Genomic DNA, 13,920 nt, shown 5'->3' on the forward strand with positions numbered 1-13,920 from the left:
AAAAAAAAAAAAAAAACATAAACTGAGCAGGGTGGCTTATGCCTGTGGTCCCAGTTACCCAGGAGGCTGGGGCAGGAGAATCGCTTGAGCTCAGGAGATCAAGGCTGCCGTAAGCTGTGATGGCACCACTGTACTCCAGCCTGGCCAACAGAGTGAGACTGTCTTATTAATTAATTTATTTATTTATTAAGCCAACAGAGGCACAAATATACAGCCATGGAAGAAATTGAGACTATATATGGCAAAATGTTTATAGGGGTATGAAATTTCTTGGGTGGAGGAATTATGAGCGATTTTTTTCTCTCTGCTCTCCTGTATTTTCCACGTTTTCTAAAATGCGCATCTTCAGCAATTAAAAAATAGCAATTTGAGGACTGGAGCAGTGGCTCATGCCTGTAATCCCAGCACTTCGGGAGGCCAAGGCAAGTGGATCATTTGAGGTCAGGAGTTCAAGATCAGCCTGATCAACACAGTGAAACCCCGTCTCTACTAAAGATACAAAATTAGCCTGGCGTACCTATAATCCCTACTCGGGAAGAAGAACAGCTTGAACCCAGAAGGCAGAGGTTGCAGTGAGCCAAGAGCACGCCACTGCACTCCAGCCTGGGCAACAAGAGCGAAGCTCTGTCTCAAAAAATAAAACTAAAATAATAATAATTTGGCCAGGCATCGTGGCTTATGCCTGTAATCCCAGCACTTTGGTAGGCCGAGGTGGGCGGATCACCTGAGCTCAGGAGTTTGAGACCAATCTGGCCAACATGGTGAAACCCTGGCTGTACTAAAAAATACAAAAATTAGCCATGCGTGATGGCACATGCGTGTAATCCCAGGTGCTCAGGAGGCTGAGGCAGAATTGTTTGAGGTGGAGGGAGGCAGAGGTTTCGATGAGCTGAGATCATGCCACTGCACTGCGGCCTGGGCAATAGAGCAAAAACTGTCTCAAAAAATACTAAATAATATTAATAATTTGCTGGTCCAAACATGGTCAGTGACTGTGATCGTTCACAGTCGATTACAGACCTACTTACAGATCTGCCCTTTCCCCACTTACCACTGCTCTATTTGATTAGTCTTTAAAAAAAAAAAAAAAACAATTGAATATTACCCTTGGGGAATAAAGAGCCACACTTCATAAATCATCAGGTATATGTGTGTATATATATATATATATATATATATATACACACACACACACACACACACACATACATACATACATATATATATATTTTAAAGCCACACTTCAGGGCTCTTATGGCCAGTGAGACCAAAACAAAAACAAAAAAACAAACCAAAAAGCCGCAGAGGTGTTCAGGGACACGTCCAAGGGAAACTCCTGCAGCAGTTTCCCCACTCCCCAGGCCAGGCTCCGCCCACAGGGGAAAGGCCATTCCAGCCATGGCTGGCTAAGATCCTGATATTTCAGTGTCCCCAGTGGGGAAGGAAAGGACTGTGGAGTGTTTGGACTTATCTCTCAAGCCAAACGTGCCCAGTGTTCCCAGCCCCCCTCCCCCAGCACACTCACTGTCGGAGAAGCTGCCGCCCCTCCTTCCACACCAGCGGGCTGTTCTCCAGGGTGACCGATTCCACGGGGCCATTGGAGACTGGCGGGTGGAGAGAATGGAGGCTCTCTTAGTCAGGCCACTGCTACCTACCCATCACGTCCTCCATCTTCCTCACCCCTCCAACCTAAATCGGTTACTGTCACGGGTCCTGTGGCACTGCTCCCTGAGTGCTGGAACCCTGCTCTCCCCCCGTGCGGGGATTCCTCCTCCCTGAAGCAGTCCTCATCCTAGTCTGCTGACTGGTCATTCCCCAGACTGGCCCCCGACAAGACAAGGGTTTATCTCAGAACTCTGGGCGAGTTGTCATCTTCCTCCACGGCAAGGGCCAGGGCCTGGGCTACGTGGGTAAACAAAGACCCCTGCCCTTGTGGAACTTCCATTCTAGTGAGAGGAGCTGGCAGCAGGTAACGACCATCACTATCAGCCCAGCACACAAGGTCTTCCCAGCTTGCCTTGGCCAAGCTTCCCCCTCACCTGACCTGCCCTCCCACGTCCTCTGCCCTCTCTACGCATTTGCCCAGTCACAGTGACCAACTTCCTGTCCCCTAACACTTTCAGCATGCATCTATGTGTCTGTGCTCTCTCCCCTCACTCTCCTGCTGGGGAACTGAGTCGTCTTTCAAGGAGCTTAGACTCTAAGGGACCAGAGGGCAGGGACCATGTCTCCCATACTCTCTGCTGGGTCCTTGATCTGTGATACAAAGCCTGCATCCCACAAAAAATGTCTTTTTTGGATGAACGGCTGAATGGCAACCCTGTTCAAATGCCACCTCCTTGGTGACGTCTTCCCTGGCTTTCCCGCACCATCCCCAGCGCTCTATAAATAGCCCTGGCGCCCACTCCTTGCAGAGGGATCCTGTGAGCTGCTCGTGTGTCTGCCTCTGGTGCACAGGGGGATGGCAAGCAGGATTGGCCCCAAGGGTCCGGCACAGGACCTGCCCATGGGCAGGGCTCTGAGAGTGAGATTCTGCCCTTCCCAGCCCCGGGGTGATTCCGCCCTCTGAGGAGCAAAGTGAGAAAGAGGCACCCCATCTTCCTGCTTCTCCAGCACACTCAGCTTCCTCGGGAGGGTGCCCACAGTGCGAGCATCAGAAGGTGGGTACCTTGTTCTGACACATCTGCTTTCTTCTCCCCCTGGTTCAGGTCTGTCCCAAACTTCAGTTTATGATATTTGGCCCTAAAAGAGCAAACGATCAATGAATAAGAGATGTGGGAGAGCAGACAGGGTCAGTCGATGCCTGAGGAATCCGGAATCCCAAATCCCAACGTGCAGGGTCTCCTCCTAACCACTCTCCTACCACTGAAGCTGAACTGTCCCCAACACCCCTGGCCTGGAGGAAGAGACCACTCCCTGTAGTCAGGCAACCTAGGCTGCTCTCAGGGGTCCTTGAAGAAATCATTAGCCCTGGAAACCCCAGTTCCTTATCAGAAAGAGGGCGAACAATACCCATTAGGCTCTTGGAAGGGACGGGAATAACATGGGTAGGGAATATACAGTACCCGGTGCACAGCGCACCACCAGCGTCGTGAATATTGTTCCCAGCGTCTAGCCCAAATCCCACCTACTCTGTCTTGTTTCTCCCCTAGAACCTTATGGAACCGCGATGATGGAAAAGAACGTTGGTCCCAAATCTCCCTCAGCTGGAAGCAGGCGTGGCTGGTGGCCTCCCGACACTGAGCGTGAGGTGCGCCCAGAAGGCAGGCCCAGGCCGGGGCAAAGGCTCACCTCTCCTGCTTCAGCGCGTACTCTAGCATCTTGATCCGCCGCACCAGGTCCGTCTTGAGATTCTCCTGCCCTTTTCTCTCTCCCTGGAGGAAGGCCACCTGCGCCTGGGAGGGCAGACAGGAAGCAAAGGAAGACACTGGGGCTCAGGCTCACTGCTGGTGTGTCTATCGCTCACCCAAGTACAGTGCCAGCCCTCAGGCACCCCTCACTGATGGGTGGCAGCCACTTCCTCGGGCACATAGATGCCGAGTCAGGGTTCAGGGAGCACCGAGAGGACAGGCTGGGTCTGTTTCCAGGGCCTCCTGCCACGTCACCCACAATGAGAGCTGAAGGGGAGCCCTTAACCCCTGAGATGACAATGAGGCCAGCTTGAGCCTCATTTGGTGGCTGCCTTTTGGGGGAAGTTGGGTCAGGGATGGCCAAGGAGAGGAGGGTGGGCATTCACCGCCTGGACTCCCCCCACACCCTCCGGCAGGTGCTGTCCCTCAGGCTGCTGGTGGAGGTGGCGTTCCACTATTCTTACCAGAGCATCTGTCTCTGGGAGGCGTAGGAAGCTACTTCTGGAGCTCAGGGACAAGAGTGGGTGGCTCGGCTCAGCTCCCACTCCAATACAAAAGCTTTACTAGCCAAGCCTTAGCCATCCCACTGCACTCCTCTCAGGGTGTGAGAGAAATGTGCCACAGACATGACCCGGGGCTCCTGCCAAGCACTTCACACCGTCTGCTGGTCTGAGCTGCCCCGTCTGCTCCAGTCTGTCAACAGGTCATTTGGAGACACTAAGCCTACTGCCTTCCAGGCAGGATCCTGGCCCCTGACCATGGTCTGGAAGCCCTTGTGCCAAAGTCCTGGCCCAGGGCTCATCCCTGGCTTCTCCCCAAGCACTCCACCATTCCATCCCAGGACAGCCAGAGCTCCAGGCCCAACTTAGACACTTAACTTGCCACATGATCTTAGGCAGGTCATCGGCCTTCTAAGCCTCCATTTGCCCCTCTAGAAAATGAGACTCATAAGTGCCCTTCCCTCACGTGCTAGGCTCTGCTCAGTCCAAGGCCTGGCAGAGTTTAGCTAACAAATGCCAGCTTCTACCTCTCTCAACATTTTTAATCTCCCTGTCCATTTTTCACACTTCAAAATGGGCCCAGTTCCTTAGGGGAGGTAGGATCCCTCGGAGACCCCAGATCAATGAGAAATGTCTGTAGATTGGCCAGGCACAGTGGCTCATGCCTGTAATCACAGCACTTTGGGAGGCTGAGGTGGGCAGATGACTTGAGGTCAGTAGTTCGAGACCAGTCTGGCCAACGTGGTGAAACTTCGTCTCTATTAGAAATACAAAAAACTCAGCCAGGCGTGGTAGTGCACACTTGTAGTCCCAGCTACGCGGGAGGCTGAGGTAGGAGAATCACTTGAACCTAGGAGGTAGAAGTTGCAGTGAGCTGAAATCATGCCACTGCACTCCAGCTTGGTGACAGAGCGAGACTTTGTCTCAAAAAAAAAAAAGAAACATATGTCACGAGTTACCTTATAGAGAAGAAACCTCATCTGTCCGCTTCAAGAATAAGAATTGTTTTCCCTCTTAACACTTTTTACCAACACATATCTACATAAACACCCGAGGCCAGATAGGAAAACTACTTATGTGACATCAACATCTCTGAAGCGTGAGTTTCTGTCCTTTGTATATCCTCTCGGTCCCCCAAATCTACTCTCTGAATCACTGGAGAAGGTGTAAGGAAAGGTAGACTGACCACCAAAGACAAGTCCCGACTTTTCTCCTCGCTCTCCTCCCTGCCCTCCTGGGCTCTGGTAATTGATCCTTCAACCTCTCAGGGGCAGTCCAGCCTGCAGGGAGCCTACACCTCGGTCAACGCCCACCATGGTTTGGTGACTGCCCACCCGTATCAGGTGCCCCAGTAAGGCAGTGGGGAATAACAGAGGAGCCACGCGGTTCTTGCCCCCACAGGACTCAGTCCTGTGCAGGAGACAGGCATGAGCAGCAACTCACATGCAACGTGACTAGGACCCTGTTGCAGGAGCGAAGGACGCTATGGGGGGAGGGACAAGAAGCCACAGTTCGGCTAAGGCCTGAGGCTGAAGAGAAGTTAGCCAGGGGAGGGGAGGGCCCTGCTGGCAGAGGACAGACATGAGCTGCGCGGTGGGCTAAGGAACACTAAAAAGGCCAGGATGGCTGCTTCAGAACACGTGAAAGCCTCAGCGAGGGCAGTTAGAGAAGTGCAGTGGCCCAGCAGAGGGAAGACAGAGAAGCCACGGAAGGGTTTCAAGCAGAGAGGGAACCAATTCGCATGTCATGAAGGCAGCCCCAGCTAAAACACGGAGAACTGCCTAAAGGGAGCAGGAGGTGGCAGAGCTGGACACGGAGGCCCCTGTCACGGAAGGGGGCAGTCCTAGAAATCCCAGAACAGAACAGCAGTGGCATGGACTGCAATGGGGGCAGTGGACACAGTGGTGGTCTATCTGTGGGGCAGGAGGCAGAGTAGGGCATCACACCCAGACCTCCCACTGGCTCAGCATCCCCTTCAACCCCCAGACGCCTCGAGCCGTGGTCTCCCTTCTGCTAAAGAGGACGCAAGGGTCTCCGCCACCCACTCTGCTTTGCTGTCCCCTTCCCAGTGCCTCTGGAAAGAGAACCAGAAAGATGTGGTTGGAGTGTCTCAAGGAGGTAAAATCCACCAAAAACAGGAAGCATTGGTGGCCAGTCTCTCCCTTGCTGCAAACGCCAGCAGCCCCCACTGGCTCCCTGGTCTGCAAGAGCCAATGGTGGTGGTGGGCCTTCCAGGATCTGGAAGTACTGCTCACCACTGCTCACCACATCCACCCACTGCCACTCCCTCTGGCGACAGCCGCAGAGCACATGCCCCCAAAACCTTCTGATACCTGGCAGCTCCTGCCTCTCTGCCCCTCAAGCTATTCCCAGCGAGGCAACATCTAAAGGCTTGGGAGAAGTCCTAGCAATGCAGTCCTCCCAGGAGCTGATGCCTCTCTGAATTCACTGCTTCCTGCCTGAGCTCCCTGGGAGGAGTTCGCGTTTTGTGCCATCTAGCACTGCATCTGCTAAGGGCCTTCTTCCCAAGCTTCAGCAGCTGCTGGCAGGGATGAGCCCCCAGGAAGCTGGAGTGGGGAGCGGACAGCTCCACACGTTCTCTGCTGGCACCGCACTCACCACAGCTCCCTGTCGCTGCTCCTATATGAATCTCCAGTTCAGATCTCTCATTAAAAGGTCCCTCGCATCCTCAAAAAGCTTCCCCTCTCAGAGTTGCCACAGAATATGGGCAGAGCCACACAATCAACTGTGCATGGACATTTATAGCTCTGCGGTTCCCTGCATGAAGGAGCTTCCTCTGCCAGCCTGGAAGTTCGGGGTGGGCAGAAACCACATCACCTGCTTCTCAGAATTCCCCACTTGGCAAATGCCTGCTCATTACCAGACTGCAGCTCTGGCATCTTCCTGCTCCAAACTTATGGTGCCTGCTGGCAAGACCTCCTGAGGGGCTGCCTCCTCTGCCATTCCACACACATGTACCAAGCACGGGCGCACGAGAAGTCTTCTGCTAGGAGCAGCTGTATCCAGCTCTTTGGAGAAAAGTTATTCAGAGTTCATCAGGAAAACCTGACACTGCCGAGGTCTTAAGGGTTCTCACAGGGGAAGTCACTCCGTCTATTAGCGGTAAGTGTTCGAATAAGGGTACGTGAAAGAGGTGCTGCTGATGGGAGCGTAAACGGGGTGGGGGCGTCAACATGGACAGTCAATCACCGTTTCATAAACACATCCCCTTTACTATTCCACCCATCCATTCTGCTTCATACGTGCACAGGAATAAGGGGCATTCACTGCAGCCACGTCTGCTGGCGAAAAACTAGAAAAAATCTCAAAGTCCACCAACCAGGGTCAAACTCAATCAGCTACAGTTCAGCCATCCCATGGGATGCTATGCAGCTATGAAAAAGAATAAGAGTTCTCTGTGCTGACACGAAAGGAAAACCAAAACACATTATTATGTGAGAGTCATAAAATGTACACACAGCAGTTCACCTATTACACAAGCACGATAACTCTTCTTTCTCGGGAGAGAAGAGCGGGAAAGGGACGAGGGGAGGGAACGTTCCTTTTTTGCTCACATGTTTATGTGTATACATACACTCACACACACACACCCCCCTCTGAGATGTTTGAATTTTTACTAATGTAACAGAGTAAAAGAAAACAAAAGCACAAAGTGACAGTGCTGGTACCATGCCAGGCACAAGTTCCTCTCAAACTCCAAGAAGAGTCGCTAAGGGAGGGGATACACATTTTTTCTCTCAGCCTCCAGGATGACAAGAAAGCGTGGTGGACACAGTGCACTCGCACAAAGTCCCAGAGGCCGAGATTCAGTCCAAGCTCTGTTATGACTGCTTGGGTGACTATGGGGAGACCACTATGCTTGCCTGAACCAGTTTTCTCATCTGTACTGGGGAGCAGAGAGGTATAGAACATGGGCTTAAAAAGTCCACAGATAGGAGGCTGCGGCAGGAGAATTGCCTGAACCCAGGAGGCAGAGGTTGCAGTGAGCCGAGGTCGCACCATTGCACTCCAGCCTGGATAACAAGAGCGAAACTCNTGGCTTGATCTCGGCTCATTGCAACCTCTGCCTCCCAGGTCCTGGTTTAAGCAATTCTCCTGCCTCAGCCTCCTGAGTAGCTGGGATAACAGGCACACGCCACCATGCCCAGCTAATTTTTGTATTTTTAGTAGAGATAGGGTTTCACCATGTTGGCTAGGCTGATCTTGAACTCATGACCTTGTGATCTGTCTGCCTCAGTCTCCCAAAGTATTGGGATTACAGGCGTGAGCCACCATGCCCGGCCTAAACTCTAAGATTTTAAGATTTTTGAGGGCTTAAGATTCTGTGGTTGCAAAGGTTCCTGCCCTGCACTAATGAACTCCACAAGGGCAGAGATGCCTTCTGTCTCTGAGCGTCTGTCGCTCTTATCTCCAGTGCCTAGAACAGAGCCTGGCATGTTGCAGGAGTTCAGCAAATCAAAGCATCAATCTAAGGTCCAGAAAGCAATTCCAAGATTCTGAAGGTTAGAAAGGACTGGGCATGGTGACTCACGCCTGTAATCCTGACACTTTGGGAGGCCAAGACGGGAGGATCAATTGAGGTCAGGAGTTTGAGGCCAGTCTGGGCAGCATAATGGGAGCCAGTCTCCACAAAAATGTGTTTAAAACATTAGCCAGGCACAGTGGTGTACACCTGTAGTCCCAGCTACTCGGGAAGCTGAGGCAGGAGGATGGGTTGAACCCAGGAATTCAAGGCTACAGTGAGCCGTGATTGCACCACTCCACTCAAGCTTGGACAGCAGAGCAAGACCCTGTCCCTTTTTAAAAAAAAAAAAAAAAAAAAAAAGGTCCACAGACCAGCCCTTCCGCTCAACTGCTGGGATCCTAGATAAATCACTTACCCTCTCAAAACCTCCATTTCCTCTTGTGATTATTATTTTTTTAAAGGCAAGGGGGAATATCATTTACTCTCCCAGAATGCTGCAAGAATTCAACGACAGCTCGTCTGACAGCTTGCAGCTGGTATCGTTACTGCTGAGTGAGGTAATAACACTGGCTCTGCCTACATCATGGGGCACTGAGAAGATCTAACAAGATGTATGCTGGGAAAGAGCTCGGAAGTAGAGAGGGGGACAGAAGTGAGAGCGGTTACATAAGGATTCTGCTCCCACCCCAGCCTCAAGCCTCAGCCATGGCAAATGAGGGCAGGGGGAGTTACTATCGACAAAAATGCTTTTTTTTTTTTTTTTTTTTGGAGACAGGATCTCAGTCTTTCACCCAGGCTGGAGTGCAGTGGTGCAGTCATGACTCACTACAGCCTCAACCTCTGGGGTTCAAGCGATCCTCCCACCTCAGCCTCCTGAGTAGCTGGGACTATAGGCACACGTCACCACGCCTGGCAAATTTTTGTATTTTTTCGTAGAGATGGGGTCTTGCTATGTTGGCCAGGCTGGCCTCAAACTCCTGGGCTCAAGGGATGCTCCTACCTCAGCCTCGCCAAGTGCTGGGATTAGAGGCATGAGCCACCACACTCAGTCCCTATGGTCAAAATTCTCCTCAGTTATTTGGGTACCAACTTCCACTAGACAGAAAATGGCAATTCAGAAGGGGAAAGGTGGGCTGTTACAAGCAAGGAATGACAATTTCTGCTAATAACACCTCAGTCCAAGAATCCTCAGACTTCCAGCGGGCTATTCCTGATCCCTTCAAATCCTCACAACTCCACCGTCCTCCAGACAGTCACTGCCAACGGACCCGACGCCCCGCAAGGTCACAAACCCCAGCCCAACTCCTCAGGCTCTTCCATGTATCCGTCTTTCATGTATCATGCCTGTCTCAAGCTACCCCACAAACCACGAGGTCTTTTCCCAGGACTTCCACAAACATCTCCATCCCCAAACACCCCACCCCGCCCTTCCTCATTCCCTCTGAGATGCCTCCTCTTGTTACCTTCCGGCTCTGCAAAATTCTCCCCACTAAAGCATCATCCCAGGGTAGCCCCCTAACTTGTCCTCATTGGCGCCATCCCAGGACTCCTCACCTCCATACTGGACATGCCTGACCCCCCTACACTCCAATTCAGGGCTCTCTACCTACATCCTACACACACGTCCCATCTCAGTGCCATGGCACCCACTCCTGGACACCCCCAAAGTGGGACTTCCCCTCTCAAGCTCTCCCACCCAAGGCTCCCAGGGCACATCCCTGTGCTGTCCACACTTCCACTCCAAGGATCCTTTCGCTGCACTCTGCAGCCACTCATACCCGGGATCCCCAGTTTCCTCCTCAGAGGGGAGGGCACACACCTTCATCCCGGACCCCTTGAAACCCTCCTCCCATTCCTAGGGTCCTCAACAGCCATCCTTCCACGCCCACTGTCCAGTGGCTCGAAACACAGCCATCCCAGGCTCCCGGACTTCCTCTCTCTAACTTCTCCCGGTTCCCCGTCAGGATCCGCTCTCATTCCCATCGGGTCCCAAGTACCCCCCCGACACTCCCACCTCCAACCTGCACCTGGCTGGGGCCGGGGTCGCGTCAGGAGTCCCTCGGCACCCGGCGAGCTTCTGCTCACTCCCGCAGGAAACCACTCAGGTCTTTCCCAGACCCCTCCGGCTTCTCTCCACACCCTTTCCCCAGTTCTCTTAGGCTCCCCTCCATGCCCCGAGTCGCCTCTCTCAGGAATCCCGCTGTCGGCGCGCACAGTCCCAGTCCCAGTCGCACTTCCAGCCGGTTCTGGTCCCTCCGCCCCTTTCTCTCGGCCAGTCCCGGTGATCCCTCCCACCTCCTTGTCCCTCCACTTCCACCTCGGGCCGTCCCGGTCCCCTCCCACTCGGGGTGCCCTCAGGACACCCCTCGGACGGCCCCTCACTCGCCCTCCGGGACCGTCGCGGTCCCCTCCCGCCCCCCCAGCCGTCCCGGCGGCCATTGCTCCAAGATGGCGGCGGCAGCAGCGGCGGGTGAGGCCGGGCCGGGCCGGGCCGGGTGGGGGGTCGGGGGTCCCGGGGCGGCGCTCACCTGTAACTCTGCGCGCTCGGCCTCCCAGCGGGCTTTCTCAGCTTCAAAGCGCGCCCACTCGTGCTGGATAAAGTGCAGGATCCCCGGCAGGCTCAGGGGCTCCGGGCCCGCCGTGGGCCCGGGGCTGCCTCCGCCGCCGCCTCCCTTACCTGCCGGACCCGGCCCAGGGGCAGGGGCAGAGACCGGGGCCGCCCCAGTGGGGCCAGGGCCCGCGCCTGAGCCGAGCGGACGGCAGGAGGAGGCGGCGGTGGCGACCGCGGCGGCCGCTCGCTCCTCCATCATGGAGGCCCCGGGGCCGGCCCGCGCGCCCGCTGTGCCTCGCGCGCCTGCGCGGCCGCGCCAACCCCCCCCCCCCCCCCGCAACCCCGCGCGCGCGCCCGGAGGGGGACGGTGGGAAGGGGGGACGGCGGCGAGCGCAAGGCAGGGGGCGAGCCTCGCCCACCCAGGTCGACCCCGAAGGCGAGCGTGCCCGCGCAGGGGGCAGCGGGAGGGAGATCGCGCCCCGAGGAGGGCGAGGGAGACCCAGGCCCCGCGCGACGGTTGCCCTCGCTGGAGTGAGACTGAGGAAGGGGCGGCTTTCTGACCCCCTCCTTCCACTTCGCCCCGGAGAAAGAGCCTTACCCCTTCCCCACCCAAACACCACTCTCCTGGACAATTACTTTTACTGTGAGAGAAAGGGCAACCAGCAGTGGCCCCATCCTCTCTGATTCCTGGCCAGGTCGATTGTCATGGTAACCCTTCCCCAGCGGTGGGGGTGAGTTGGTGGGGGGCAGTCTTCCCCTCCCCTACATCTTTGTGGTTATGGAACCCCAAAACTCTTCGGACTCTGTACCAGGAGAAGGTTGCTAAGGTAACCTAAGTCCCTGGTGGTCCTTCTGCTCCTACCCTCATCGACTACTGTGGCAACCACCCTCCCATCTAGCACTCAGGTAGAAAGGACCCCAGCCCAAGGACACTGATCTCCTAGAGAAGCACCTCTTCCCTAGCATCCCCCCACAGCCACCTACTTGGCATTACCATGGTAACCATCTTCCCTATCCCATGGTGAGAGCCCATTCACCAAACCAACCTGGTGTTTTTATTTAGAGGAGGAGATGCTCAGCTGAGGGGCAGTTGCTATGGTTACAAGGCCTGGACCATCCTCCCGGAGGTGAGAAACAGGCAAGGTCAAGGCCTGGTTACTATGGTAATAAGGCAGTCCCCTTCCAGTGACCCTAGGAACCAAGCCCAACCAAGTAGGGAATGTTTTAAGATTGTCTCTCAGCGGAGCAGTGTGTCTAGGGAGGGGGTTGTCATGGTAACAGCTTCTGTCAGCTTCTAGCCCTACCTTTTCTGGACACATTCATGCTACAGGGATGCTTATAGGTTGCTGTAATAACTGACATCCCTCCTATTCACCCCACCCCACTCCGGAGACACTCCATGTGGTGCCTGAGATTGTGGGACTTCAAGAGAACGGATTCCCTGACCTTTCTCTTACCACTTTTGTAGATAAGATGCAATTGTGCTCTATTGTGCAGAAATGGCTGATTTGGGATTTTCTGGTTCCCCTCCTCTCAGGAGTGCAGCTCAGCTGGGCTGGAACTGCCCTCCTGGAACTCCCCCAGCCTGCAACCTAGGAGGTAAGCCATCCCTAGTGTCGCCCGCACTCTCATGGAAACTGCCCTCCCCTCATTCCCTAAGGCTTTCCCACGTGTCTCGTTCTTTTCTACCCATCACATCCCAATTCTGCAGATGCAGGGACTGAGGCTAAGGGCAGGTCAGAGCTCAGGCTCAGTGAACCCAAGGCCTGAAGAGAATTTGGATTCATTTACTTTGTTCTGTGGGGACTGGAGAGACAAGCGCTCAGCCCCACTGTGCTCTTCGTCTCTGACCACCGTTTCTGTTTGTTTGTTTGTTTTTTGAGACAGAGTTTCGCTCTTGTTGCCCAGGCTAACGGCGGGATCTCAGCTCACTGCAAACTCCGCCTCCCATGTTAAAGCGATTCTCCTGCCTCAGCCTCCCGAGTAGCTGGGACTACAGGTGCACGCCACCATGCCCGGCTAATTTTTAAATTTTTTTGTAAAGACGGGGTCTTACCAGTCCTTGCTGGTCTCAAACTCCCAGGCTCAAGCAATCTCCCCCGGCTTTGGCCTCCCAAAGTGCTGGGATCACAGACATGAGCCACCGCACCGCCTGGTTTCCATTTTTAAACGTGATCATAACATAAGGATTAAGCAAGTGAATACGCATAGAGGGCTTAGAACAGGGCTTGGCATGTGGTGAGCTGCTAGAATTGTTATTATTATCCTCCTGGTTCAGAAAAATGTAGAACATTCTGACCTTTAAAATCATTGCATCGACTTTGCCCCAACAAAGGGGTTTGTAGCCCTTAAAGGTGGTGAAGTCTGGATGACCTTGTCAGGGTACTCGATGATGCCTTTCCTGGTGACTCCTTTCCCCACCTCAGTTCTCTCAGACCCTCACCAGCAGGCGGCACCTCCTCATCTGGCCATCAAACCCACTGGGGTCTGGTCTTCGAGAGCCGAGGGCTATGGTGGGCCTGAGGGTCGCCAGGACCTGGCCGCTGTCCTCTGCCTTGCTGGGTACCTCCTGGCCAGCCCAGAGTCAGTCAGACAGTGTGGCGAGAGCCAGGGCCTCGAAAGCAGAGACCTAGGTTCTGGTCCCTGCATCCTTCCCATCTCTCTGGGCCAGAGGTTCCTATCTTTCTTTCCTGAGACAGGGTCTCGCTCTGTCACCCAGGCTGGAGTGCAGTGGCTGGATCACTGCAGCCTCAAACTCCTGGGCTCAAGGGACCCTCTCACCTCAGCTTCCCTCCTAAGTAGCTGAGACCACAGGTAGATACCACCACGCCTGGCTAATTTTTGTTTTTTTGTAGAGACAGGGTTTCACTATTTTGCCCAGGCTAGTCTTGAACTCCTGAGCTCAAGCGATCCTCCTGCCTCAGCTTCCCATAGTGCTAGGATTACAGAAGTGAGCCACCACACCTAGTCCAGATTCCCTATCTTTTTTTTTTTTCAGACAGAGTCTTGCTCCATAGCCCAGGCTGGAGTATA

General features: G+C 54.3%; 2 protein-coding genes across 5 annotated transcripts in view; one reads left to right on the forward strand and one right to left on the reverse strand.

Moving 5' to 3' along the window:
- Positions 1–11,191, reverse strand: part of STRN4 (striatin 4) — a 26,404-nt gene extending 15,213 nt beyond the window's left edge. For both annotated transcript variants that reach the window (XM_017500381.1, XM_017500380.1), the window contains exons 1-4: positions 10,865–11,191; positions 3,292–3,395; positions 2,669–2,742; positions 1,526–1,604 (exon numbers count right to left, since the gene is read on the reverse strand). In XM_017500381.1, the coding sequence (XP_017355870.1) occupies positions 1,526–1,604; positions 2,669–2,742; positions 3,292–3,395; positions 10,865–11,146 (539 nt within the window). In that variant the 5' untranslated portion in view covers positions 11,147–11,191. The remainder of the gene's footprint in view (positions 1–1,525; positions 1,605–2,668; positions 2,743–3,291; positions 3,396–10,864) is intronic.
- Positions 10,745–13,920, forward strand: part of LOC108283830 (fukutin related protein) — a 10,002-nt gene continuing 6,826 nt past the window's right edge. Inside the window, exons 1-2 of one of the 3 annotated variants that reach the window (XM_017500384.2) lie at positions 10,745–10,806; positions 12,356–12,486. The gene's annotated coding sequence lies outside the window, so the exon portion shown is untranslated. Of the gene's footprint in view, positions 10,807–11,854; positions 12,015–12,355; positions 12,487–13,920 lie in introns of those variants that run through there. The other 2 variants (XM_037728446.1, XM_037728447.1) reach the window with 2 other exon arrangements.

This window comes from Cebus imitator, unplaced genomic scaffold, assembly GCF_001604975.1.
Source record: "Cebus imitator isolate Cc_AM_T3 unplaced genomic scaffold, Cebus_imitator-1.0 Scaffold266, whole genome shotgun sequence".
Classification (NCBI taxonomy): Eukaryota; Metazoa; Chordata; class Mammalia; order Primates; family Cebidae; genus Cebus; species Cebus imitator.